The sequence below is a fragment of the Cervus elaphus genome, chromosome 26, assembly GCF_910594005.1.
Source record: "Cervus elaphus chromosome 26, mCerEla1.1, whole genome shotgun sequence".
NCBI lineage: Eukaryota > Metazoa > Chordata > Mammalia > Artiodactyla > Cervidae > Cervus > Cervus elaphus.
Genome location: NC_057840.1, coordinates 26,166,110 through 26,193,916, shown reverse-complemented (window position 1 = coordinate 26,193,916; position 27,807 = coordinate 26,166,110). Strand labels below are relative to the sequence as shown.

At 36.6% G+C, this 27,807-nt stretch overlaps 1 protein-coding gene across 4 annotated transcripts in view; it reads right to left on the bottom strand.

Annotated features, from left to right (window-relative positions):
• VTA1 (vesicle trafficking 1) overlaps positions 1 to 27,170 on the bottom strand; it is a 68,710-nt gene extending 41,540 nt beyond the window's left edge. The window contains exons 1-5 of one of the 4 annotated variants that reach the window (XM_043888219.1): positions 27,001 to 27,138; positions 22,956 to 23,159; positions 7,032 to 7,126; positions 4,166 to 4,293; positions 3,057 to 3,132 (exon numbers count right to left, since the gene is read on the bottom strand). In XM_043888219.1, coding sequence (XP_043744154.1) covers positions 3,057 to 3,132; positions 4,166 to 4,293; positions 7,032 to 7,126; positions 22,956 to 23,022 — 366 coding nt within the window. In that variant the 5' untranslated portion in view covers positions 23,023 to 23,159; positions 27,001 to 27,138. Of the gene's footprint in view, positions 1 to 3,056; positions 3,133 to 4,165; positions 4,294 to 7,031; positions 7,127 to 22,955; positions 23,160 to 27,000 lie in introns of all 4 variants that reach the window. The other 3 variants (XM_043888216.1, XM_043888218.1, XM_043888217.1) reach the window with 3 other exon arrangements.
• Positions 27,171 to 27,807: the final 637 nt, after the last annotated feature.

Below are 27,807 nucleotides of genomic sequence, written 5' to 3'. Positions count from 1 at the left end.
CTTTAGTTCTTCATTTTCTGCCATTAGGGTCGTGTCATCTGCATATCTGAGGTTATTGATATTTCTCCCGGCAATCTTGATGCCAGCTTATGCTTCATCCAGCCCGGTATTTCTCATGATGTACTCTGCATATAAGTTAAATGAGCAGGTTGACAATATACAGTCTTGACATACTCTTTTTCTGATTTGGAACCACTCTGTTGTTTCATGTCTGGTTCTAACTGTTGCTTCTTGACCTGCATACAGATTTCTCAGGAGGCAGGTCAGGTGGTGTGGTATTCCCATCTCCTTCAGAATCTTCCACAGTTTACTGTGATCCACACAGTCAAAGGCTTTGGCATAGTCAATAAGGCAGAAGTAGATGTTTTTCTGGAACTCCCTTGATTTTTTGATGATCCAATGGATGTTGGCAATTTGACCTCTGGTTCCTCTGCCTTTTCTAAATCCATCTTAAACATCTGGAAGTTCACGGTTCATATACTATTGAAGCCTGGCATGGAGAATTTTGAGCACTACCTTGCTAGAGTGTGAGATGAGCGCAATTGTGCAGGAGTCTGAGCATTCTTTGGCATTGCCTTTCTTTGGGATTGGAATGAAAACTGACCTTTTCCAGTCCTGTGGCCACTGCTGAGTTTTCCAAATTTGCTGGCATATTGAGTGCAGCACTTTCACAGCATCATCTTTTAGGATTTGAAAGAGCTCAACTGGAATTCCATCACCTTCATAGCTTTGATTGTAGTGATGCTTCCTAAGGCTCACTTGACCTTGCATTCTAGGATGTCTGGCTCTAGTACCTATGTAAACTTACATTCTTTTTTCTTCTGAAATACAGATGTATTACATGCTAAATAGAGATATTTATATGTCCCTTAAGTAAAACAAAAACAAAACAAAATACCCATTACGCACTTAAGATTTATGAACATTTTGTTCTTTTTCCTGTATCTGTTACTTTATCTATTGTCTGGGTACCCCACTTTTGACAGTTATAACTTCATGGAACTGTGTGCGTGCTTCTGAGATATGTGGGCAAAAGCAGCTCCTCCAAGTAAGAAGTAGGAGGTGCTTCTCAGAAGGAAGAGACACTCAGAAGGATATGGCAAACCGATCTGCTCCTTTGCCTCATTAAGACATTCTCTTCTGACATCTGACATTTCCATCATCTTCTCTAATTCTGTTTCTTTATTCACTTCTTACTCTAGCCTTTTACATGCAGGTGTTTATCAGGATGTTTATCTAACCATATTCTCTTTCAAAACTATCTTCTTAACCTGAGAGTTTGTCTACTCTCTTAACTCGAACTTTCACCTCTATTTTGCATATTTCTTGTCTTTTGACTTCCAAGAGTCTTGTGACAATTTATTTTTGATTGGTATACCTGCACTTCAAATTTTAAATCTAAGTTTAAACATATTATTATTCCTCAGGTCAAAGACAACCCACTTTGTAGGAAGTTCCACAGTAATAATTAACTAGTTCTTTTGCTCCAAGTATAGCTCTTTATTAAAAAAAGTCCCAGTCTTTTTATCATCTGTCTAGTCTGGCTTATGACTTACTTTTCGGTCTCTTTTTCCCCTTCACCCACCTAGTACTCTCTAAAAAAAATCCCATGGACAGAGAAGCCTGCTGGTCTACAGTCCATGGGGTCACAAAAGAGTTGGACATGACTGAGCAACTAAACAACAACTTATACTAGTAAAACAGGAAAAAAAATCTAGATAAATAGTGACAGGAGATGGGAGCAGAAATGGAGCCAAACAGTGGATTTACAGAACCTTAAATATAAGTGAGAAGCGTCTCTGATTTTCACACTCCAAGTCTCAGTTTTCTCTTATATTCAGTACTTCCCTATTTCAAGAAAATCTGAGAGAAGTGGCCTTTGATGGGCATTGCCCCATATCCTAGAGGGCGTTTGGAAATATCTGCTGGTGGTTTCCAGTCATCTGACTGATGGAAGAATGCTCTGTGGGCAAGGGCCAGGGACACTTGATGTTTTGAAATAAAAGGGACAGTCACACTCAGTAAAGGTGTCCCTCATTTAGCAGTTTTGAACTGTACTGCCCATTTCTGCCAACTCAAAAACTTAGCTTATGATCATCAACCCTAGAGCTTCACTTCATTTTACATATAAACAAAGAATATTTTGTGCAGTTTTGATATATTGTTTTATGAAAACGTAAGCTATCTCATAGATTGTTTTGTTTGGAACTTTACTCTGAACAGCTAACCATTTTGAAAAAAATCATTTTTCATAAAAAGCAATCTCTCCAGAGATTTCAAATCACTAATAAGACATTCCTCTATCAGTCTCACTTGTAACTCCCTTTTCTTCTTTCTCTTTCTAAAGCAATCTCTCTCCTCTCAGAAAACAATTTTTCCATATGAATGGTAAAGCCCACTACAGTGAAAACAGCACTGAACTGATGGCAATAAGCTCATCACTTAGCCTCAATTTGCTCACACATAAAACGAATATGTGCTCAACTTATTTCAGAGTGGTTCTGAGAAAGAAACTGATAAAATGGATATAGTAAAAATATCAAGTTGTATATGCATTTTACAATAGAAACAAATCTCTAACAATAGTATTTTTGAAAAAAAAAAAAAAATAGTATTTTTGGCAAGACACAAAATAGGAAAAAAAAAAGAAAAAAAAAACAGTCCTAAAAAGTTTCTGCCTCCAGTAATGCTTACCAAATAACAATAAATAAATTTAACAGCACCAAGGATCAGTAATATTTAAAAACTCAATAAAATGAAACTATGAACCTGGGGTTCAGAGACCAATATAGTAGCTATGCACTCACTAAAGTGTTAAACACATTCTGGATTTAAAGAATCTACTACAAAAAAAGAACATTTATTGTTAAAAAATAATTTCACCTTTTGTTTTTAACTTTTTAAAATGTAGCTAGTAGACAATTTAAAATTACACGTTTTGCTTTTACTACATTTCTGATGGACAAGTGCTCTAAATAAACAATGCAATAACAAAACTAATAAAAAGCAACAATACTGATCTCTAGCTAATAAGGCAATAAAGAATATACACTCACTTCATCAGTGAGTTCTCCAAACACTGTTATGACATCTATTAAAAGACTTGCAGTATAGAAGGACTTGATCATGTTTCTGGAAGAGAAAAGAGAGTTCATTTAATTTAAATGAAAAATGTAAGATGCAGAATTAGTCTTGTAGCTACAAGAAGAAAACTTCCAATGTTTTAAAAAGCACTCTGAAGTTCATGTTTTCAATAAAATCAGATTTTAGGAACACAATGGAGCTCCTTCTGTACTCTGCATTAGGAGGAAGTGACAACACATATTACAGGTGAATATGGTACAACAAGGTTTTCACAATATGCTCTTCATTTTAGAAGATGTAGTGGCAATACTATCTGAATTGATATTATGCTACGTGTATTTCTTTGTATTTAAGTTTTACTTTAATGACAAATCATCTGAGTCGGTGGAGTTGGAAATTTTTAAAATCAGTATCACCGAACCAGGATGTTTTGGCTAACAGAAAGAGGCTATGGTTTTTCCAGTGGTCACGTATGGATGTGAGAGTTGGAATGTGAAGAAAGCTGAGCATCCTACAGGAGATCAGTCCTGGGTGTTCATTGGAAGGACTGATGCTGAAGCTGAAACTCCGATACTTTGGCCACCTTATGCGAAGAGGTGACTCACTGGAAAAGACCCTGATGCTGGGAGGGATTGGGGGCAGGAGGAGAAGGGGACGACAGAGGATGAGATGGCTGGATGGCATCACTGATTCGACGGACATGAGTTTGGGTAAACTCTGGGAGTTGGTGATGGACAGGGAGGCCTGGTGTGCTGCGATTCATGGGGTCGCAAAGAGTCAGACATGACTGAGCGACTGAACTGAACTGAACTTAGATTTTATTAACTGCTAAAGAATGGCTAGTTAGAGTGTATTTACTGAGAAAATGAATCTGCTCTGGGTACTTGTCTTTCAGCCATGTTATCTAAAAAGTCAGGATCACTCTTGTAACCCAGACTTATTCTAAGATTAAAAAAAAAACAAAAAAACCCCACTTAAATCATTAATCAGGAAGCCTGAAACTTACTAAGAAAAAAGCTGGATAAATTCTGGTTATACAGTAATAAAACTTGTCATTTTTATTTGATCTTTCTTTACTTACTTGTGAAATCTCCCAGCACGATCTTCATTATCTGCATACAAAAACATTTTCAAAGCATAATTCTCCAAATGTGCAGAACCAACTATTTCTTGAGTAATAGCTTCATTATCACCCAACTGTTTCTTAAGCTAAAATGAAATGAGATATAGAACTTATGATTCTGGACTCAGAAGCTTATACCAAGAACAAAAAGTCCTAATAATCAAATCCAACGTTTAAAAAAATTTGAAGAAAGATACTCATGATAACCTGAAAGTATATTTAGTTCTAAATATCAAAACATCTGTGAGCATGCTCGGTTGTGTTCGCCTCTTTGCTATCCTATGGACTATACAGCCCACCAGGCTCCTCTATCCGTGGGATTCTCCAGGCAAGAACATTGGAGTGTGTTGCTATTTCCTCCTCCAGGGGATCTTCCTGACGGAGGGATCAAATCCCCATCTCCTGTGTCTCCTGCATTGGCAGGCGGGTTCTTTACCATTGAGCCACCTGGGGAGCCCAAATATCAAAATAATAAAGAGCAAAAAAAGAGAACATGCCCAACTATCTATGTAAAGCATCAGACAAATACTTCAAATGTGCCAAGAAAGATGGAGTTAAGAAATTCTTTCCTAACCATATAATTTAAATTTTAAATTTACTCCTATTTCAATATCTCCTATCAAATATAGAAAAATACAATGAGAAGGATCATTATATCCTAAAAAGTATCTCTCAGAGCACACTGTTAAATTTAACCAAATATACACCTCAAATCAACACAATTTACACCCATGTAAATTTCCAGTCAGTACATCCCTTCCCTACACACAGAAAAACTTAAAAGTATTTTAAAAACAAATTAAATTCCTACATTTTACTGACACTGTCATATTGGAATAAAGTGACCTTCCAGAATATTAGATCTGAGTATCACAGTATTGTTTACAAATTGTTTTCAAAGAATATTATAAAGTAAAGAATTAAATTTAGAAAAAGCCACAGAATTTTTCATAAAATCGGCAAAGTAAATATTCTCATAATTAAGGCCCAGAAGAGACTGAGTATTGGAATTTAAGGACATCTGGGCATCCTTACCCCGAACAAAAACAGAAAAAAAAAGTCCCACATGTAACACTAGTTTACTGTATCCACACTGTGAAATAATTTAATTGGAGAGGCAATTTATTTCTGGAAAAATTTAGTGGGAGTATGCCATTTAATCTCATCCTCAACATAAACTATCTGGCAGCAAAAACATAATATACCTGAAGTTTTCCAACTATAAATATAAACATTATAACACAAGTAGATACGTTCTCACTATGGAATAAACTTCCTTGTTATTTAATGCAGATAATAAAAAATTCCTGGTAAGTCCCTTTATAAATGTGATTTTACATTTTGTGTATTATAAAGAACCATTTAAGTTTTGTCTTATCCATAAGCTATTGTTATTTCACCTATTATTGTTAACCTGTAAAGTTAATAGCGGTTTATTCTATATTAATGTCTGTAAGAGATGGTATTTTACAAAGTATTGCTACCTGTCAGACACATTCGTCCACCTCCTAACCTCACTCTCCAAAAGAGTACTCAAACTTTTCCTGCATTCACAGAAGCAGCGTTAGAAGCAGAAGGCCAGACAGGCTCCAAGGGCAACTGAGTGGTCATCAGTGGTGCCACCAGGCCTACCTTGGGTGGATAACAGCAGAAGATGACAGGGTTCTGGCTCAGAAGGTCAGACACCCATACAAGGTGAGAGAACACTCTTATCCATGGCTGCTTCATATAACTAAGACTTTGATATGAATAACTTTCAACATTTATAAAAGGCTCTGGACTGACTGGTATAAGTGTTCTGATTTTTAACGTAAGTTTTAAGTTTTGTTTCTCTAAACAAAATAATGTAACTGGTCAAATAAATATTTAGGTTTCTAATTCTCTTGTTAGTCACTCAGTCATGTCTGACTCTTTGTGACCCCATGGACTGTGGCCCGCCAGGCTCCCCTGTCCAAAGGATTCTCCAGGCAAGAATACTGGAGTGGGTTGCTATTCCTCCAACCCAGCGAGGAGATGAAGTAATGAGTAGACCTTGACACTGTTAAAAAAGAAACTGGGAGGCACAGGGTGGAGCCCCTATTACTAAGTGAGGTTACTATAGTTTAGTATTGCCTTCCTGATATATTGATACCCAATCAAATCCATTCAGTTTTCCCTAGATTGGTGCTTCTACACAATCTGTGATGTTACATCATAGTTCAAGATGATTCATTAGTCACCTACCACATTTCTGTCAGCAGAGGAGAATGCCTGGACCATAAGAGTATCCTGTCATAGGACTAAGAGTGGGAGGAAGAGACAATAGCAAACTTCCCTCGTTGTCTTTTTCACTAAATAAATAGCCCATTTCTTTTCTTTTTTTTTTGCTGTGCCTTGTGGCATGTGGGATCTCAGTTCCCTCAACAGGGATCAAACCCACCCGCCATGCAGTAGAAGAGCAGAGTCTTAACCACTTGACTGCCAGGGAGGTTCCCCATTTCATTATTATAAGAGCTATTTAAGAATTTCTAAATTAATCATCCATGTGAGTACATGAAGGAAGGTTAGAAATGATTCGTTACTTATGAAAGAATGATTCAAAGGTCATCTACAGTAACCTGAAACAAGAAATAATGTATAAACAAAGACACTGAAACCGACTTTTACTTACAACTCCCTAAGCAGTATAATGTAAATGTAAAAAAAAAAACTGTCTAATTTCTCCTCAGCTATAGTAACACTGCTGATGGACACCAACAGTAAGAGCTACAATAACACACACACACAAATGAAATAAAATGGTATTATAAACATCAATCAGAAAAATGTTCAGTGTTCAACTTACAGCTTCTAACTGATCCATTAGCCTTGATAGAAATTTACGACATTCAGGAGTTTTACTATCAATCTTCATTCCAGTTTGCATTGCATACAATCGACCTATAAAGAAAAATACAATGATATGAATAATTCCCAGGACTGAATGTTTAAAATATATTTTGTCTCTAACAAATAATTTAAAATTTAAATGAATTTAGAAATAAAACTTTGATTTACTATGGATCTGATTCACAAATATAAAAAACACAAAAACACTATCCAAAGAATACAAGATTCATGATGATGATAAATTTCTATGAAGGAAGGCCTTCTCTTTTGACATTATATTTAAAATAAAAGGACCAGTCTGAGGCTGTCAAAAGGACCTGCAATTTAAATTTAGTAGGTAAGTGAGGGCATTAGGAAAAACAATCTTGTGTATAGGAGCACTTGCCAAGGGCTAGATACGTGATAACTGATAAAATACACAATATGCATTGGGAGAGGGGAAATGCCACTCGGGCTGAGGTTAATGGGGAGAATTGTTTTGGTCATTTTTATGTATACACATAAAAATAAACATACTGAAGGAGGAAACAGACAGAACAGGCTCCATCTGGAAAGCAGGACTCCATCTTGGGCCAGACTGTGGACTTTGAGCTATATGCCCAGTATCTATGCAAACGACATACCAGCTGGAAAACCAGGCCCCCGGAAGAGCCCCAGGGCTCATACCTAGACTCTCCGTCTCCTAAAAGAATACCCTAATTATCTGTGTAACCAAATAAAATCATAAATTCTATCATGCTTATTGGCGTATGACCACAGGTGTATTGGTAATTGTCCACTGTTAACCACCCAGGCTTAAGGCATACGAATCATGGGTTTAAGGCATACGAATCATGGGTTAACTTTGATTGTATCTTTCTTTTCCTTTGTTTAGGCTTGTTTCAGAGAATTTGGGGAGGTGGGTTTGAGCACATACATTTAGGGTATATAAGGTTTTCACAAGAACTGGTCGGGGGTCCTTGGCTAAGAGGAGACTCTGCACCGGTGTAATAAACTGCACTCCACTATCTGCATTGTCCTTCTGAGTGAGTTTGTTTCCTGAAAGTGTGGCTACAACAATACCATCTCTTGAAAAAAATAATAAAAATGTTACAGATAAGGCTGAAGCTAAGAACTTCTCTGAAACCACAACCCTAAACAGCTTTCTCAGTGATGAGAGCTGTGAAGTTCGGTGGTAACTGTTACCACCGGTGCGTACACATACTGCTTGTAATTTTCTTCTTAGTTTCAACAATATGCTCTGAAGATCTGCGTAGCCCTACAGGGCTCCACGGTATGGACACGACATTTAACTAAAGCACAACTAGGGAGTTCTCAGATTTTCCAGATCACAAGCCGTGCTGCACTACCAGACCTTGAGCGCACACTCCTGAGTTCCCGTGGGAGACACCAAGGAGAACCGCTGGCTGGAAGGATGTGCACCTTTCTCATTTGAAGAGCTACTCTTCCACTGTCCTTCAAAACAAATCACCACTATGCAGTTACACCTGCAACACAAGCAAGCAGCCATTTTCCCAAACTCACAGAAGACTGACATTAAATTAAAAACTGGTATTAAACCTATCAATCTCAGGACTGTGTTATCTCACTTTTGATTTTGCATTTTCACTACTCAAAAGGTCTGAGAGATGTACTGAAGACCTCTACATCCTCTTTTATGAACGCAGAATAGCTATCAAAACAAAAAATTCATCAAATTTTCTGTTTGGTCGCTTGTTTTTTAACAAACTGCCTTGTGGCAGTTCTTTATACAGTAGGAAAGAGGGCTATCCCGTCCCCCTACACCCTCAAGCGGAATCTTGTGAACACTATCGCCTTTCCTGCTCTATCCTGTTCTCCTCGGCAGGGAATCATCTTCAACCTATTTCTTCTCAGCTTCTGCAACTCCAACTTAAACTCCATGATAATGGCAATTGTAGTCTACTTGGTTTGCTGATGGATCCCTGGCATCTGCGACAGTGCTTGGCCTTCGATAAACATTTTCTGAATAGATAAAATACATGAATGAAAGAACAGCTCATTCTGCCTGATGGCCTTAAATGCCACTTTTGTCATTCATTATCATATATTAAATTTTCATGGGACAAAAGGCCCCAACTCTGTATATTGTCTATCTTGCTTTGTTACTTGTCAGTCTACTGTCTATCACAGCTTTATTTACTACAGCTTTAGAACATGGCAAGCTGTTAGTTACTCTTACAATTTCCAATTCATACCTTCTTTAAAGATGTGTTAATATACAAATAATATAATCATGTATTCTGCGTGTGTTTAAGTTCAATAGCTGTGTCTGAAGGAACTACTTTTAAAGGCTTAGGCTTTTAGGGTTATCTCACAGAGCTTGAAGTTGCATTTATTAATGTATTTATTTCTGTATCAAATTTAGGGATTTGATTCATCCAGTTATCAATGAGAAACAAAAATGGAGTTTCTTAAAGACCTGTACTGATTTACACTGACTCACAATGCAAAAAGCAGGATACTTTCATTTTTACTGTACAATATCCAGCACTGGATATTAATCTGACCAAAAAAAATCTAATTTGGAAGCAAAAATAAAAATCCACTTATTATATTCATTGCTTTGATCACAATGTGACAAAATTTTCTTTTTCTCTTTCTTTTAACCAGTCATATTTCAAAACATGTCCGGGTCGTTTGAGAACTAGGTTTGAATTACCTGTCCCCATGCCATGCCTTTTAAAAGCATGGCTGATCACCCTCCCCTTTTTAAACCAGTCATCTCTTGAGTTGTTCAAGCTTCATGTCTATTTTAGTCAGCTTGTCTTTTTTTATAACTGTGACAGAACTCCCCAACACATCCTCTTAGTGAGTTGTTCAGGTCTTTTCTTCTAGCATTTTTGCTGTATTTCTTTTATTAAAAGTACATCACATGAGCTCTTTGGAAAATAAACATTTTGGATGCAAGTATTATGCCATCTTTCAATTTTTGAATGTTGTTTTAAAATACAGAAACTTAAAATATTTATGTACCCAAAGTGATTTTTCTATCAATTCTAAGCTTGGAAAGTTCTTTATCTCCAAGAAACTGGATATTCAGTTACATGATTTTACCAGTTTTTCCTCTGGTTTTTCAAATTTAACTCTTTAGTAACTTGCATCTACCTCAGTTACTGGTATCTGTCCCAAATGCAAGTGGTAAAAAAAATCCTTTCCTTCTTTAATGATTGGTGGTTCGTCTTTAGTATGTTTTTACTTTTTATATGTCTTGGCTATTTGATTTTACTGAGATTACGGATCAAATGTCTTCTCACATGATAATACCTATAACTGATAATATGTTTTTTCTTCCTTGAAATTTAATCTTAGTACGTCTTAATGTATTACCAAATTTTTCTGAAGACTTTTAAGTGTTCTTCCTCTTATTTTCAAAGGGAAGGCTTTTAGCTGAGTGTAGGGATCAATTCTGTGCCAGATTGCTTCTATTTCCCCTAACAGTTCTCACCCTAAGCTATACTGAGGCTGCAGACTTTGAGACCTATAAGAGTCCAGGGAATGGCTAGAGTGTGGGAAGAAAATATTAGCATTTTATTGATATGTTTATTTCATCCTTTATACTTTTCTTTATATGCTTCCCTGGTAGCTCAGTAGGTAAAGAATCTGCCTGCAGTGCAGGAGTCCAGGGTTTGATCCCCAGGTTGGGAAGATCCCCTGGAGAAGGAAATGACAAACCACTCCAGTATCTTTGCTTGGAAAATCCCATCAACAGAGGAGCCTAGCAGGCTGCAGTCATGGGGCAGCAAAGAGTCAGGCACATGTTGTATTTTTATAATATATATATATATATTTAAATATATTGTATGTAGTACATCAATACAGAAAAATTATTTATAAAGTTACATAATATTGGAGACTCATGTTTCATTATTTTCAACTTGAGGGTAGATAAGCAAAAGGTTAAGCATCACTGCTCACTGCATCCTTACTCCTCTCAACTGTAAACTGTACTTTTTGCCCCAACCACGTCCACGTTTCTCCACACAGCCACACTCCTTCTACCCATACTCCCTGGAACTATTGTTGAAACAACAGTTGAAACAATTCTGAAGAATCAGCAAACTGTCTTACCTCTCCTTAGATTCCTTCTTCCCACCTGAATGCCACTTAAGAAATAATTTTCTTTGCAGTTCTCTCAAGTAATGAGTTTTAATTCTCTTACATTCCTTCCAGTATTTAAAAGAATTAAGAGTTGGCAAGTATGACTGGTTTTCTTTCTGCATCCCACTGTTACAGTATTCTCTCAAGGCTTTCTAAATACACTGGTCTAGTGCTCATCCATTCTCTTCCACTGGACTGTTACGCTTGTAATTGCTCATGGACCTCAGGGTCTTTCCTTATCTTTCCACCATCTTAAAAATTTCGCTGTTCACATGGATAATTAACACTTGTGACAGAGACAGCTAGCAGCCTACCTGCATCCCTTCTCCCTGTCTTCTTTACTAACAAGATTCCTATATTACTAGCGAGTTGTAGTATAGCGAGCCAAAACAGTACATTTTCCAGTATTCCTCAAAGCAAAATATGGCCATGCTATTACCTAAGACAAATATCACATAACCAGAAATGGCTGAGAGAGACTTCTGGAAGGGCTGTAAAGGGAGACGACGGCAGGGGGGAGGAAACGACTCATTCCCCTCTCCCCTCTCCACTGCCTAGAACAGAAATGGGACGACTGAGACTCTCGTAGGTAGCTTGGACCACAAGGCGACTTTGGTAATCATGTGCTGGTTTATAGATTTGCAATCAGAAAGAGCCTGGCTCCCTGACTTCATGGAATTGGTAGTGGGTACTGCCGATATCAGACTTTCTTTTAAATGAGGAAATAAATCCTTATTTGACTTATGCATTGTAATTCTGAATTTTCTGCAATAAGAAAGCAGATCTATTTCTAATGCTGTGCTCTCAATTCTTATCAACACTGATCTCCAGAACTGTACGGACTCTCCCTTATATGCCAGTAACCTCATAACTAAATTACCATTTCAAACTGCTGTACTGCTAATATCAGTATATCATGTACTCACTCTAAACTGCTTTTCTTCCAACTTTGCACTCTGTTTGTTACAACAGGCTTCCAGTTCATTGGTGTCTCTCTAATACTTCATTACAATCAGTCTTTTCTCCTTGAACTTCCTTTTGTAACTAGCTTTGATTTTATGATAGATTTTTCTAGGACTTTATTGCCCTATCTCTAAACCCTTTTTATTACATTCCTCTGGCAAACATACACTCATATCTAAGTCCAACAATCCTCTCTCCCTGCATCTATATACCAGCAACACAGACCACAGACAGATGAGCATCACTATAAATATTAGAATTATCAACCTCAAATGAGCTTAATACTTTTTCATACTGAATATTATTTATTTAAGTAAAATACACTTTCCATCACTACAAACTGAGCAAGCTACAGTTTTTTAAACACACATATTTTTATGACATGCCAACATTTTATGTCCTGTGTGAAACATCTGGTTTGAAACTAATCTTAAAGCTCTCTGTTTTGTTTCCCATATTCTTTCTGTTTTGGCATTCTCTGAAGACATTTTATATTAATTGTGTAAAGATTGATTTCCTTATCTTCTCAATCTCTCAAATGACTCAAGCATATTTCAAACATATCTCAAGCATATTTCAAGCAAAACCTCGCTCAAACATACAAACAGAAAATTAAATAGATATTAGTTAATTATTTACTGTCAATATATACTATTAGTCAACCCAGTAACACAACGTGAGGAAATAGAGGAGTTAGCTTCATTTCCCTGGGAGGTCTTTCTCCTTATTTTATTATCAAGTGGACAGCATATGAATCTTACCATCTATGGAGCGTAGTGAGCTACTTAATAGAACAACCTTGGGAATAAATGGCAATCAGCAAAGGTAAAAGTCCATTAAGCAAACACACAGAAAACTAATCAGTACTTTCTTGTTATCAAGAGGAAGTTATTTATTCCTATGTAGAAAGTACAATTTTGTTTCTGATTTGTTACTTTAACTACTTCCACCATTGCTCATAATAAAAATGGAGATTATCTGTATCTCCTTTGAATGAGAATCAGATTTATTCCCAATTCACTACCAGCACAATCATCGTCAATTTCCCTCACAACACAAATATAATATAAGCTTCTTACCCTCTAAAAGCTAACCTTAATACAAGTGGCTGATACTTGAAATACAGTGTAATGACAACATAGTTTAATGGTTTCACTTACATGAATTTTTTTCTTGGGTTACATGCATATTCAGTCTTTACAATTACAAGGACACTGTTACAAAGTAATATCTTTAATTGAAGGACCAGAAAGAATCATCTCAAAATTGAAAAGATTTAAGTACAAATTTGCCTAGCTTCTGTATTTCTGAATATCTTACATGGTTTACAATTTTTAAGTTGTATAACAAGACACATTTTCTAATATTAATACAGTGAAAGGATGTTAAATTTACTTATGAAAATTTATACACCAAAAGATCTTTTAGTCATACGGATGGGAAAAAGGACTACTTTCATATAAAACTCTGTTCAGGACAAGTAATTCATTGTAGAAGCAGCAGTATGAAGAAAAATTGATGTCCAACATGGAAAATTACCTAGTAAAACAATAAATATGTAGCTAGAATCACCTATAGTGAAATATATTTATTTCATCAAGGAAATGTGTTTATTTTTATGAATAAATATTTTTTAAAGATGAGTAATGAGGCATATTTGCAAAAGGATTAAATACTTTCCAACCTAACTTTAATGTGAAGCATTTAGGAGACAAATATTTACTAATCCTCAAAGTTTCATTAAATCTAAACATTAACATTCTATCACATCTTCATTTATATATGAGAAAGCTAAAAATATGAAATGCATGATATCAAGACACAAAAGGCACATAAAAGCAACTGTTAACAGTGATGTACTAGTGGGTTAAATATAGCACTCAAGTAGGAATCACTATGACATACACTGATGTATAAAGCCAAATTTTATTCCAGTAAATAGAACCAAATATATTACTCTACTCATAAGTATATTATAAATACCTGCTATATGGTTAGTATTGTCTTTGTGAAGGGACAAAAATAAAATAAAAACAAAGTATGAATGAATATATCCTAATAAAGGGTATATACTTCACTCATTCCTTCATTAAACAAGTATTTTTAGAGCTTCTGTCATAATAGCTTTAAGAAAGGTTAGCTCCTTCTGAATTTCTACTAAAAGACTGTGCTGGTACTTAGTAAACACTAGTGATGATTTGATTACTAAAATAAGAAAACAGATTCTAACTCCGGCCACAAGGAGTAATATTTGCCATCCTACTGTGAAGAATCAAAGAAAACTAGACAGAATATATAAAAGAGGTTTTTAGACAATGCAAACAGACATGGTAAGATGAAGACATCTGAAGAAAGGAAATATATGAGATGACACCAGTATCAGCCTAGCATTCTGCCTGGAGGTACAGCCCAGTCTAAGGAGTAGTAAGGAAATCCTAAACAGAACACAGTCCTCTATATGAGTTGAGAAAATGAACTGGAGTTCAGGGAGACTGGGGCAGCTGTAAATTGAGGGGCAGAGTTCTGAAGAGTATGGAGCTACACAGAAAAGAAACCCAAAAATCTGTATAGGAGTTTATCTTGAGGCTCAGGTGAACACTGCCATGTGCATGTGAAGGAGAAAACTCTACAAGGCCAAAGAATGAACAGAAGCTATAAGCGGCATTATCCCCAATGCACACATAGGGCTGGGATGCATTCAAGTTCCAACCAAAAGGAGCAGAGAGCCCCAGAGGTTTACCCAGGATATTCTGTAGACAGCCCCCAACTAAGTTGACAGCCCCCAATTAAGTAGTAAAGCAGAGTACTTTAGAACTGCCCCCCAAAGCTAAAAACAAAACAAGGCACCAAAGAATTAAACTGAATAGCAATTAATTGCTGGCTGTATTTAATCCCTTCAAGGAACAGACATTCAAGAACTTAAAATTCACTCTGTCCTGCAATCAATCAAAAATTACTAATGATGGCAATAGTAGAAGAATGTGAACATAAAACAATGACAAAATAATGGAAATAGCAGATGATGACATTAAAATACTGGGAAATCATTTTGAAGTATTTTATGGAAACCATGAATAAAATAAGGAGATAGAACATACACATAGGAACACAAAAGGGCCATCCAGAGATGAAATATAAGAGTATCTAAAATGAAAAGTTTTACTCGACAGGATTAATAGTAGTTTAGATATCATAAAAGAAAAAACTAATGAACTTCAGAACACAGCAATAGGAACTACCTAAAATAAAGCAGGGAGAAAAAAGACTGAAAAGGAAAACAAGCACAAAACCAGAGTTTCAGTGAGGCGTGGGGAACCATTGAATGCTCTAACGTATATGTGATTGGAGTCCACCCCCTTAAAGGTGGGCAGGAGTGGCAAAAACGATTGATAAATTCTTCACCCAGCAAAAATATCTTTCAAAAGGAAGGATGAAAATAAACGCTTGTTTCACACAATAGAAGCTTATAGAATTGGCGACAATCCTTTAAAGGAAACGATAAACTTTTCAACAGGCAAGAAAATAACACCATATTTAAAACCAACGAAAAAGCAAAGAAGAATGCTGAAAATGGTAATTATGTGGGAATATACTAAAATTTTTATTTCCTCATTTTATAAATTTCTTTTTAAGAAGGACAATTAAAAAATAACTACATTCTAGGGTTTACAAGTTTATAACTGAAATATATGACAACTACAGCCACAGGACAGGAGAAAGGAAAAGAAATGCTATTGTATATAGTAGTTGACTGTGATAGGGGTTCCCTGATGGCTCAGTTGGTAAAGAATTTGCCTCCAATGCAGGAGAGGCACGTTCGATCCCTGGGTTAGGAAGATCCCCTGGAGGGGGGCATGGGAGCCCACTCCAGTATCTTGCTGACAGAATCCCATGGACACAGGAGCCTGGCGAGCTACAGTCCATGGGTCACAAAGAGTCGGGGACGACTGAAGCAACTAACACACACAGACAGCCTGTGACAAGTTACTGTAATGCTAGTGTGTGCGCGTTAGCGTAGAGAGTCTGACACCAAAACGATTTACTCAAAACAGGAGTAACTACTAAAATGACTATTCTACAATATAAAATTCATGTCTGCAAATATGTTTGCAAAATAAAAAAAAGAAATGGAATGTTAATGGGTAAGTCAGCAGGACAACTTTCCAAGGTTTTTATTATTAACCTGTCATTGCTACAGTAAAGTATCCTGAGTCAGCTTACAATAAAGAAATGATACATACTTAGACAAGAGGACTATGAGCTCAAATTAACTGTTACAGATATAGAAATCAGCACAAAAAACTGCTTATCTTTAATTGGCTTAGTGAAACTTATTAGTCATTAAAATCAATTTCTGTGTGATTAACAGCAAATAACAGGCAACTGATTATTAATCCTAATATCCAAGTAGCTTACCACCACCAATAAAAATCCATTATTATTTAGCCTTTAAATATTTACACTTGTGTCCTATGACATCTTGTATATGAAAAATACCATATGTATTTTCAACTTCCTGAACAACTACATCTAATTTTCCTATGGTCATATAAAGAAATGACTCTCAAAGAACATTTATACATGCTCACTGAATGTCTATTAATTGTACAATACCACCCCCTAGAGGAAACTTTAAAAAACCAAATCTGAAACTTTATATGTTGATATTTAATATCAACTTTATGTGTTGACATTTGATATCAATACTAAATATCAACACATAATTTAAAGGGAAGGAATCTTTCTAGTTTTCACTTTATCCACAACATCAAATGTCACAGAATCACAGTATTTATCATATGGTGCCTATGTTTAGTAGGAACTCAAATATTTTCTGGCTTCACTAAGGGGAGAAAAAAAAGAACAAAGAGAGAGAGCTACAGAGCTCAGAAAGTTATGCCAGTAACATCGAGCCTGCCCTCCATTTTTACTCTCCACTTATCAGGAATCTTCCAGATTACTGCTGCACCAGTTCCCTTTGTTTTCCCATGGATTTAACAAGCTCCTTTACCTTCACTCTGTAACTGCTATTCTAATTACCACTTTCAACAATTTTTCATATACCCACTTCTCATCCAGCATCTGTCATTCAGGTCCCGGTTCCATCACTTACTAACAGAAGGACCAGGATGACTATAAGGTTCAAATCAGATACCCTGAAGAAAAGGACTGTTATGAATACCAAAAGCTACATGAATGTTAGTCATCTGGCCTCTTTATTCCACGACAACTATAGGGACCATGGCTGCCTCAAAAGTCAGGACAATTTACCATTTTTGGAGTACCTATTCCTTACTGTTTAAGAATCTTTAGTGGCCAACCACTCACTATCTGGTACAGTGAATGAATCAAGAGGCCCTAGCAGGGTACAGCCTTCTTAAGTTTACACTCTAGAAGGGACAATAGGCATATGAAAAGCAATTTAAGATAAAGCCATACAAGGCACAATGAGGTCCGAGAGATGATGCATCTTAAAACCAGGGAGTTTAAAACAAGGCCTCCCAGAGAAAGTGACATTAAAGCTAGAATCTTGATAAAAATGGAGTGGGTTTGGAAAGGAGGGGAAGAGGTGTCAGGGGCTAGAGAACAATGTTGGAAGGTCTGGAGACAACAGAAAGTCAGTCAGGTTCTAGAAATGGAGTGAAATTCAGCTTGATTAAAATTACAGATGATGCCATGTTCAAATCATGAGTGATCACTAAAGGCACTTATGTTTTTTCTGATAGTCAGATGGAGCTACTATTGGAGTTAAAAAATTTTTTTTTTGCTTTTAGTAAAGCTTTTGTTTTTTGGTAATGATGGTATGAAACACGACCACTTATAAGGAAAAATTTAAAAAAGACAATCAAAAGAAAACCATCCATAAACCTAAAGCCACATTTTTTTCCTCCAAGTTTATTATGTGTGTATGTATGTATGTATGCATTTTAAAAAGTTCACTTCAGTTGCTCAGTCAGTCGTGTCCGACTCTTTGCAACCCCATGGACTGCAGCACACCAGGCTTCCCTGCCCATCACCAACTCCCGGCCCTTGCTCAAACGCATGTCCATTGAGTTGGTGATGCCATCCAACCACCTCATCCTCTGTTGTCCCTTTCTCCTCCTGCCTTCAATCTTTCCCAGCCATCAGAGTCTTTTTCAATGAGTTCGTTCTTAGCATCAGGCAGCCAAAGTACTGGAGCTTCAGCTTCAGCATCAGTTTTTCCAATGAATATTTAGGACTGATTCCCTTTAGGATCAACTGGTTAGATCTCCTTGCTGTCCAAGTGACTCCCAATAGTCTTCTCCAACACCACAGTTCAAAAGCATCAATTCTTTGGCACTCAGCTTTCTTTACGGTCCAACTCTCACATCCATACATGACTACTGAAAAAACCATAGCTTTGACTAGGTGGACCTTTGTCTACAAAGTAAGGTCTCTGCTTTTTAATATGCTGTCTAGGTTTTCATAGCTTTTCTTCCAAGGAGCAAGCATCTTTTAATTTCATGGCTGCAGTCATCATCTGCAGTGAAAAGTTCAAATCATAGTATATTATATCCTGCATTTTTATATCAATCTTTCCCCATGTTACAAAAGGTGCTAATTTCGAAATGATTACATCACTTTCTATGCAATGGATATACCATAACTTAACCATTTCCATCATGATATATGTTTAGGCTGTTTTTGAGCTTGCCACAAACGTATATAATTGTTCAGATAATCCTACATAAAGTTCTTCATATATTAGTGATTATTTCCTAGGCAGAAGCTTTTCAAAACTGGAATTACTGCACATCCGATACTTTTACAATTCTATATACTTCGATAAAATGCTTTCTAAAACTTGGAACCAAATCACACAGCCATGTCAAGGAGAATTTCATCACATACTCATTTTGTATGAGTTATAACTTTAGTCAAAAAATGGTATGCCATCTTAATTTACATGTGCTACTAATTCAGCTGAACGTTAAAAGTTAGTATGCTCTCTTTTAGTCGTACAAACACATTTCTGTCCATTTATAGGGATCATAGTTTTCATTTTTTAAAATGGATTTGTATGAGTGTTTTCCCTATCAAGGACACTGGCCCTCTGTCTCTCATCTATTGGAAATATTTTTTTCCTAATGCAAAGCTTTTATAAATTAATTGTACTACTTGTGTAGCACAGGATTTCTAAATGTTTAGTTAACTTTATCCTTCTTTTATTCTGTGTTTTTTCACTAAGCATTTAAAGCAGAACTTTCAAGTAGCAACAGGTACTATCTGCTTGAAGTAGGGGCTTCCCTGGTGGCTTAGACGATAAAGAATCTGCCTGCAATGCATGAGACCTGGATTTGATCCCTAGGTTGGGAAGATCCTGGGGAGAAGAGAACAGCTACCCATTCCAGTATTCTCGCCTGGAGAATCCCCATGGACAGAGGAGTCCGGCAGGCTATAGTCCGTGGGATCACAAAGAGTTGAACATGACTGAGCAACTTTCACTTAGCTTGAAGTAGAAGATAGGAAGCTATCTCAATAGCTTAGATGTAAGGTGAGGGTATGATGTCAAAGAAACTAAGAAGGTGAGTAAAAATTTAAACATTTGATGACTGGGCTGACTGTGACAGGTATGAAGAAAGGAAGTGAAGATTAAGTTTGTAATTTCTTAACTAATAAATCTGAAAATCTGAGAGATATGAAAGATATTCTAGAGAACTTTAATGCATCAACATTAGCTCAAGTTAAAATTTTTAAATGTGAGAAATTGACAAGTATATAAAAGAATGTCCCCAAAGCATAAACTTCTGGCTGTAATAGGATTAACATGAAGGATTCTTCTTCTTAGGCAACTTCTGTCTTCACTATGGTGTTGGATACATGAACCTCCACTTGAGAGAACTATTTAGAGCTAAACACAGACATATACACAAATGAATTCATGGAAAACTAGGTAAGTCTAAATGAGATGCGAGGACTGTGTCAGGATCAATACTCTGGCTGTGATACTGTTCTGTAACTTTGCAAGCTATTACCACTGGGCACAACGAGTGAAAGGCACACAGGATCTCTTCGTATTAGTTCTTGTAACTGTTTGTGGATCTATAATTATTTCAAAATAATTTAATAAAAAAAAAAGGAGTGAGATGTTCCAAGTAAGAGTAAATTCAATAATTTGTTATTACTAATGAAAAAGGTCAAAGAAGCAAACTCTAAGCATATTAGTCAAAAAGTAATTTGATATATGATATTTCAACACTTATTCCTGACTTAAAAAGAAAATAAAAGATCAAACAACTTAGAAATATAGGAATACTAAGGTAACAAAAAATGATAAAACACTAGAGTATTCCCATTAAGGCCAGATCTAAATCATTTCTGGAAATCACAAAATACTGGAAACGAGGAACCACAAAGGGCACATACCTATGACATACCTGTGACAATCTGATAGCCACAAGCTATGAAATACTGTGCTTTGAGATTCTTTTCATTGTGTTTCCGTACTGCAGTAAGAGCATGTGAAAAAACTATGAATTGCCCTATATTTATTCAATCAACACATATTACATGTAAACTACATAATTTCCAATTATCTACCATGGCTTAGGTACTGTATTAGGAGTTAAGAGATTCAATGATCATCACTTTAAGACATATTTCTTGCTTTCACAGAGTGAATATTCTAGTAAGCCTGGAATATTCGTTAACACTTAGAACAATGGCATTCATTAAATATTTATGAATGCCAATTATGTGTCAGATGGTGAGAAAAAACAAGGTATCAGTCCCTGCCTTCCAAGAGAATCCAGGAGACTGAAAGGTAAAGTGATACCTTTCTAGACATCATGCCAGATCAGGAAAACCAATCTGTAAAAACAATACCGAGTCGGGAATTCCGTGGTAGTCCAGTAGTTAAGACTCCAAGCTCTCAGTGCCAAGGGCCTGGGTTAAATTCCTGGTTGGAGAACTAAGATCCCACAGGCCCTGAGGCATGGCCAAAAAATAAAAAAAAAACCACCCCACAAACTTAGAGATTAACAAAATATTAGAAACGAAAATACCAACCAAATATCTGAAAATCAAAACACAATGTACACTGAAAAGTGATCCAGAGGATGGAAAACCCCGATTATTCATTTAGGTTTCTATCAATGTGTCTGAATAATGCCTCCAATGCACAGCTAATTCCAGCTACACACAATTCAAAAGGAAAAAAAGTAAAAAGTACTGAGTCAATAAGAGTTAAGTTTGATTAAGAGGAAGTCATAGGGGATTCCAGGCAGAGAGCAACATACAGAGAGGAAATATAAGAGAATATGGAACTTTTATAAATCAGTGAGCACTTTAGCAAAATAACCTTTAGTTTTTCTTCTCACAAAAAATTCTTCCTTGCTCTAGGAATTTAGAAAATTTTTGTTTGCTCTAAGTTTACAGAAATGCATCCCTTCACACATTTTTAGGCTGACATTTACTACTTTTTATCTGAAGTTTAAACAGGTAAAAAATGTAATATCTGTATTACAGATGTCAAGTATTGACATCTAAAAATTTTATCACTCTTTCAACTGTAAACACCAAAGCAATTTGGTACCTATTACCATCTTTTCATATAAAAAAAATTATTTTTTTAAAGAGTCAGAATACACTTATTTTCTTTTAACCCATATTTCTATGTACTTATTTTACAGGATTTTATTATAAAAAATGTATTTGCATGCTCAAAGGTGTTACTTGATTATCCTATCACACTGCTCTGCAACAAAAGTATATAAAAATTGAAATTTAAATTTTTATTAAATTTCCTGAGAGAAGGTGCTATATGTTAAAATGTTTCTTCTGGAATTGAGTTTTTGCAATTGTTATATATAACAATGTAACATTTAAAACAGTATGAATTTGATTTATCTTAATAATCACTAAGTATACAAAATAAAATTTTCTTGGAAATGCATGAGTTAAACTGTCTATCTATGAATTAACATGATTTATCCTCATAACGAACCAGAGTATTGGTTCTATTACTGCTTTCATTTTTATGAATTTAACAAGGGAGAAAATTCATTAACATAAAGCAGCAGATGAGAATGGAAGCTTTGTCACAGCAAAACCACCAAATTCTTTAAATTCCTTCTGGGTTATAGGCTAAAAACCACATCATCACTTATTATCAAATAACATTTTTAATAATCTTTCTTAGCTGACATTTTAATTAGGTTTGCCTCAAAATTTGTTTTAAGACTAGAAAAGAATGTGTCACCCCATTATCAGAGTATTCATTTTCTCAATTCCTCTGAAGTATACAGAAAAGATCTTCTAAAGACTCATCATTTGCTTTCAATCAAAGGCTTCTTTTTATTGTAAGAGTGAGACAGGATTGGGAAAACTGAAATAGTGTTCGTTTCAACATCCTCTGGCAGGGAAAAAAAAAAGTTATAATATTTGAATCATCACTTGTTTTAAATGTATTTCTGAAAAAAGCAAGACACTTCAGAGCTGAAGATTTACCTAATTTGAGGAGAATGTCCACCATTCTACATAATTGGCAAAACTAACTGTTAAAGTCAAACCAATCAGCCATTGGAGGCTTACTTTTTTCAGAAAAATATGACTTCTCTAATTCAAATAAACGTTAACACATGTTCCCACACACTCTTTCTCATTTCTGCATTCTAAGACTAAAATTTTGGTAACCTACAGACCTTGACGTGAGCTTGTCACCCGAATGAAGCAAGGCACCCCCACTTCAGCACTCCCCTTGTGCTCTCACCTCAGGAAAGACACTTTAATAAGGAACGAGAACAAAATGCTAAAGTCATATAATGAAAACTCTTACCATTTTGAAACGTCAACACAGGCCAGTTTTGAACATGTTTCCCAAGAACAAGGACAACACGCTCCATACCATCTTGCACTTGACCTTGGTTGCAAATTGCCCCTCTGCACTCCTCTGGATAAAATCCAAAATGATTGAACAATGGCTGCTAATAGCTAAGAAAAATTCCTCCTTCTTCTGAGATTCATTCTTGACCAATTATTCCTGAAAGGAGATGACTCCAGGTGACTCCCTTTATAAAAAGCTGTATGTCAGAATGTTCCTCTGACATCCTTCTTTCCCATGCCCAGCATTTTTAAATAAAGGCTTATTCTGTGCTCTGACTGATTTTCTTCCAAATAAGATGCATAAAGACAGGAAGCTCTATCCAATGGCTTAATAAATGAAGGTTTCACTAACACCAGTAATTTGTTAAAACTGTCCTTTTTTTCTGGACACCCTGGAGGATTTTCCACCTTCTCCTCCAGAACAATACACCATAAAAATACAAATGATGTAGGAGAGTCTGCCTTTATTTTTTTAAAGTAGGAAGAGGGCAATTGAGAACAAGATATAGTAAAAATAAATAAATAAATAAAGGGAAGCATACTACTTTGCCACCTTGACCAAAGGAACTTTGTCAGAAAAGAAACACAGAAGTTGCGAAATGGGAAAATGATTCCTGTAGAATTATTTGCATACTGAAGTTTGAACCAGTCCATCCTGAAGGAGATCAGTCCTGGGTGTTCATTGGAAGGACTGATGCTGAAGCTGAAACTCCAATACTTTGGCCACCTCATGCGAAGAGTTGACTCACTGGAAAAGACCCTGATGCTTGGAGGGATTGGGGGCAGGAGGAGAAGGGGAAGACAGAAAATGAGATGGCTGGATGGCATCACCGACTTGATGGGCATGAATCTGAGTAAACTCCGGGAGTTTGTGATGGACAGGGAGGCCTGGCGTGCTGCGATTCATGGGGTCACAAAGAGTCGGACATGACTGAGCGACTGAACTGAACTGAAATGAAGTTTGAAGAGTACTGGTTTAGTAGTTCTAGTGCCTAAGTTACAAGAAAAAAACTGTCATGAGCCATTTTTTGTTACACAGCAGAATCAGACCTAAAATATAACCTATACAGTAATTATCAGACAGCAAATATAAATGCAAATATCTTTAAAGCACTTAAAGAAATAAGTGTGCTTTTAGAACAGTTAAAAGATTGTCAGAAATGGTGAGGCTGATTTAAAAACAAAGTAAGAGAACATCTAGAAATAAAAAATGAAAATATTAATAGAAACGCAACAGATGGGTTGTACAGTAGAATATATGGAGGTGAACACTGACCTAGAGAAATTACACAGAATGCAACACAGAAAGAAAATGGACACGAACTATCAAAGCACTAAGAGACAAAGAAGCCAAAGGAGGAAAATGCAACACATGTCTAATTAAAAAGGAAAGAACAGAGACAGCAGAGAAACAATAATTGAACAATAATTGAAAGTAGAGAATTTTCTAGATTTGATGAAAGACACCCATCTACAAACTCAGGAAGCCAAAATCTCAAATAAGGTACACAAAAAGAAATCAAGACCTAGAAAATTGGAACATAAATCATAAGCAAGAGATTACTCAATTGGTCATATTTTAAAATTAAGAACTTCTGCACATCAAAGGATTTCATAAATAGAATGAAAAATCAAAAATCAAACTTCTCAAACTTTGAGAAGACATTTGCAATACCAAAAGATCAGTAGCTATATTAAAACAATGAAGTAGAAAATGGTCAAAAGCAGTAAGTATGTATTTCAATAGGAAATCACAAATGGTTAATTAACATATGAAAAGATGCTCAACCTTTTTAAGGCTCAGTGAATTGCAAATTTCACTCCAATGAGACATCATTTCACAGTCTCCAGATCAGCAAAAATTTGAAAGTCTAATAACAGCAAGCATGGTAGGTATATTAGCATTCATTTTACTATTCCTTGAACTGCATATACACATTATATATGTTCTTTAACATGAACATGCTTCATAACAAAAATATCTTTTAAGTGACACCTGGTTTTAGCAATAAAAATCATGGTTCTTGACCCTGCTGAGAACAGTTTCAGTGAAATAATGGGATTGAAAACCAGACTGCAATGGGCTGAAAAAGATCTATGAGGTAAGGATCTAAAGACAACTATAGACAACTATTTCAAGCTTACCTTTGAGGTTGGGCAGACAGGACTGCAACCCTAGGGGAATATCACAGTGAGAGGTCCTTTTATTTTTTAAATAAAGGAAACCAGGGCAAAGTTTAGAAAGAAACAGCAAAAGAGGGAGGATAATGACATAGGAAATAAAGGGTCCCCCAGGATAGTAACAAAGGTGTAGAATCCAGAGCCCATAAAGAGGGACTGCTTTTAGACAGAATCAAGGGTTCCTATTTCATTGTTATAAGAAATAATCTCTCTGACTTTAATTACATTGTTTTTCTGCTTGCTCTATTCACTCTAGTTACAATAGTCACTTGGATCCTCCTTTAAGCAAGCCCCTACCTCAGGACTTTTGCACTGGTTATCCCCTCTTCGGAGAGCACTCTTGCCCAGGTGATGCAAAGCTTGCTTTTCACTCCTGTTAAGTTTGTTCAGATGTGAACTCAGTGAAGCTTTCCCTGACCACTCTGAAAATGAAATCCCTTCCTCACTTCCTACCACCATACTCCTGGTAATCCCTGTTCTTTCCCAGCTTTAATTTTCTTCACAATCTTCTAATATTCTATATAATTTACTTATTTTATTGTTTAATCCCCCCACCCCATAGTATGTAAGCTTCATGAATGCTGCAGCCACAGTGCCTGGTAATACTCATACAGGTAAAATCCCAATAAATACAAGCTGAATGAATGATTAATGGTTCCTGCTTGAGGAACCTGAAAAACAAGTACAACGCAAAAATGTTGTTATGATCTGAACAAATGGAGGAGGTAAAGCCTTGAGAATAATCCTCTTACTGCCCACCGAAGAGGTGACATTTGAGTTAGAATCTGAATTAAGGAGTTGGCCAAGTGGAAAAAAAGGTAGATATTCCAAAAAAGGGAAGAATGTGGAGGTTTGAAAGGGCCTTGCACATGTGAGGAATGAAAATGGGGTATACCTGGTTTAAGGCCAGGATGACAGCGGACCATATTTCAGCTAACCTTATATTGTCTATAATAGAGGACACATTATACTGAGCTTCTCAAAGTTAAAAATCCTTTTCAGCAAACTATAGTTGCTTGGTCACCTGTTTTATTTGCAGCAAAGTTAGAATGTGGAATATAAAATAACCTGTACTGGAACTATTTTCTTTAGCACAAAGGAAAAAGTGTGAACAAGTTTAATCTGTGTTTTTCATCAACTGTAGATTATATGTATCACAGTCTACCAAAGTGACAGTATGTCACTAAATGTCTCAACCTCATTTATTACTCAAAATCAAGGCTAAAAGTTCTCATTTTTAGGAGACAGCAGTTTAAATGCAAAAGGAGAAATGGGCAAATACAAGTGTTTGTTCTGTAGCAGCCACTCTCTATTTATGAATGGGCCTGCAAATTGTCATAATTAATCCACACTCATTACAATGTTTTCAATTAGTCAATCTTCCTTTTGCCCCCATCACTACTGTCTTTGGAACACTTACCTTCCTTTTAGCCCCAACTCAGTTACTTAACTACCCAGGTTAATTTCAGGATTTCCTGGTGGAGACAGAAAGCTTCTGAGTACACACAGGGAGAAAACTTTGGAACACTGTATTTCAGAGTCCATGAGCCCATGTATTCCGTTTAAAAACATTTAAGCACAAGACTGGATAGCTGGTGGACGCTAAAGTACTTTCGAAGTTTTGCCTTTCTGAGGCCTGGAGGGGGCAAAGAACCTGGGGATCCCTGAGGAGGGCGGGGCCCCAAGGGACTCCCAAGACAGGTCAGAGGTCAAAGCTCAGGTCTAAAGCGAGAGAGGCGGGGCCGGCCTTAACAACCAGGGGGCGGAGGGGGGGGCCCGGAGGCCAAGGAGGGCCGCGGAGACTCGGAAGGACTCACAGTAATATGCCACCACAGGGTCCCGCTTGTCATGCTCCTGAGCCGTCCTCAGATGATGCTGTATGCTCTTAAACTGTGGGGGCAGCGGGGGGAGTGTAGCTAGAGAAGCCATCTCCTCTTCAGGAACCACCACTTCCTACTCGCCGGCCGCCGACACTTCCGCTTCCGCCTGGGAGGGTGCCCGCACGAACGCGCACGGCAAATCCCGCCCATTTCCCCGTTGCTCAGCGACAGCGAGGCAACTACGGGTTGGCAGCAGGGACAATCTTAGTTCGCCTGGCACGTAGCGGCTAGAGCCCAAAGGAGGCTGAGCGCCTCGGCCATCCCGCTGCCTTTGGCATCAGTGCCCTCTGCTGGCTGCTGGCAGGAGGGACGAGAGATTTTGTTTTACTTCTCTTTGTTTGGTCATCGACCCCCACTTTGTGGCTGAAGGACTGGTAGAAAGGGAAAAACAGGAAGGAAATGATGTTTATTGATTGGGAGAAAAGGTAAAGAGGTGAATTGCTTTTGGCATTCTTCAGGAATTATCGTTTCCAGTTCCTCACATTATATTAATAGCGTCCATAGAATCCTCTCTTACTTTAGAAACTTTGAATTGAATTCTTTCATAAGAGGAGAAACGTGTTTAAAATTTTAAATTACACTTCTATATGGACACACTGGATAAAATAACCAGATGCTTTTTCAACATGAATACTAACCCATTAAACTTAAAGATAATTGAACTTTTGTTCTAAGCTGGGTGTATACACTAGTGAATTAATACTTTGTAGATAGCTTGTTTCTGGAGAGTAATGAACAATTTGC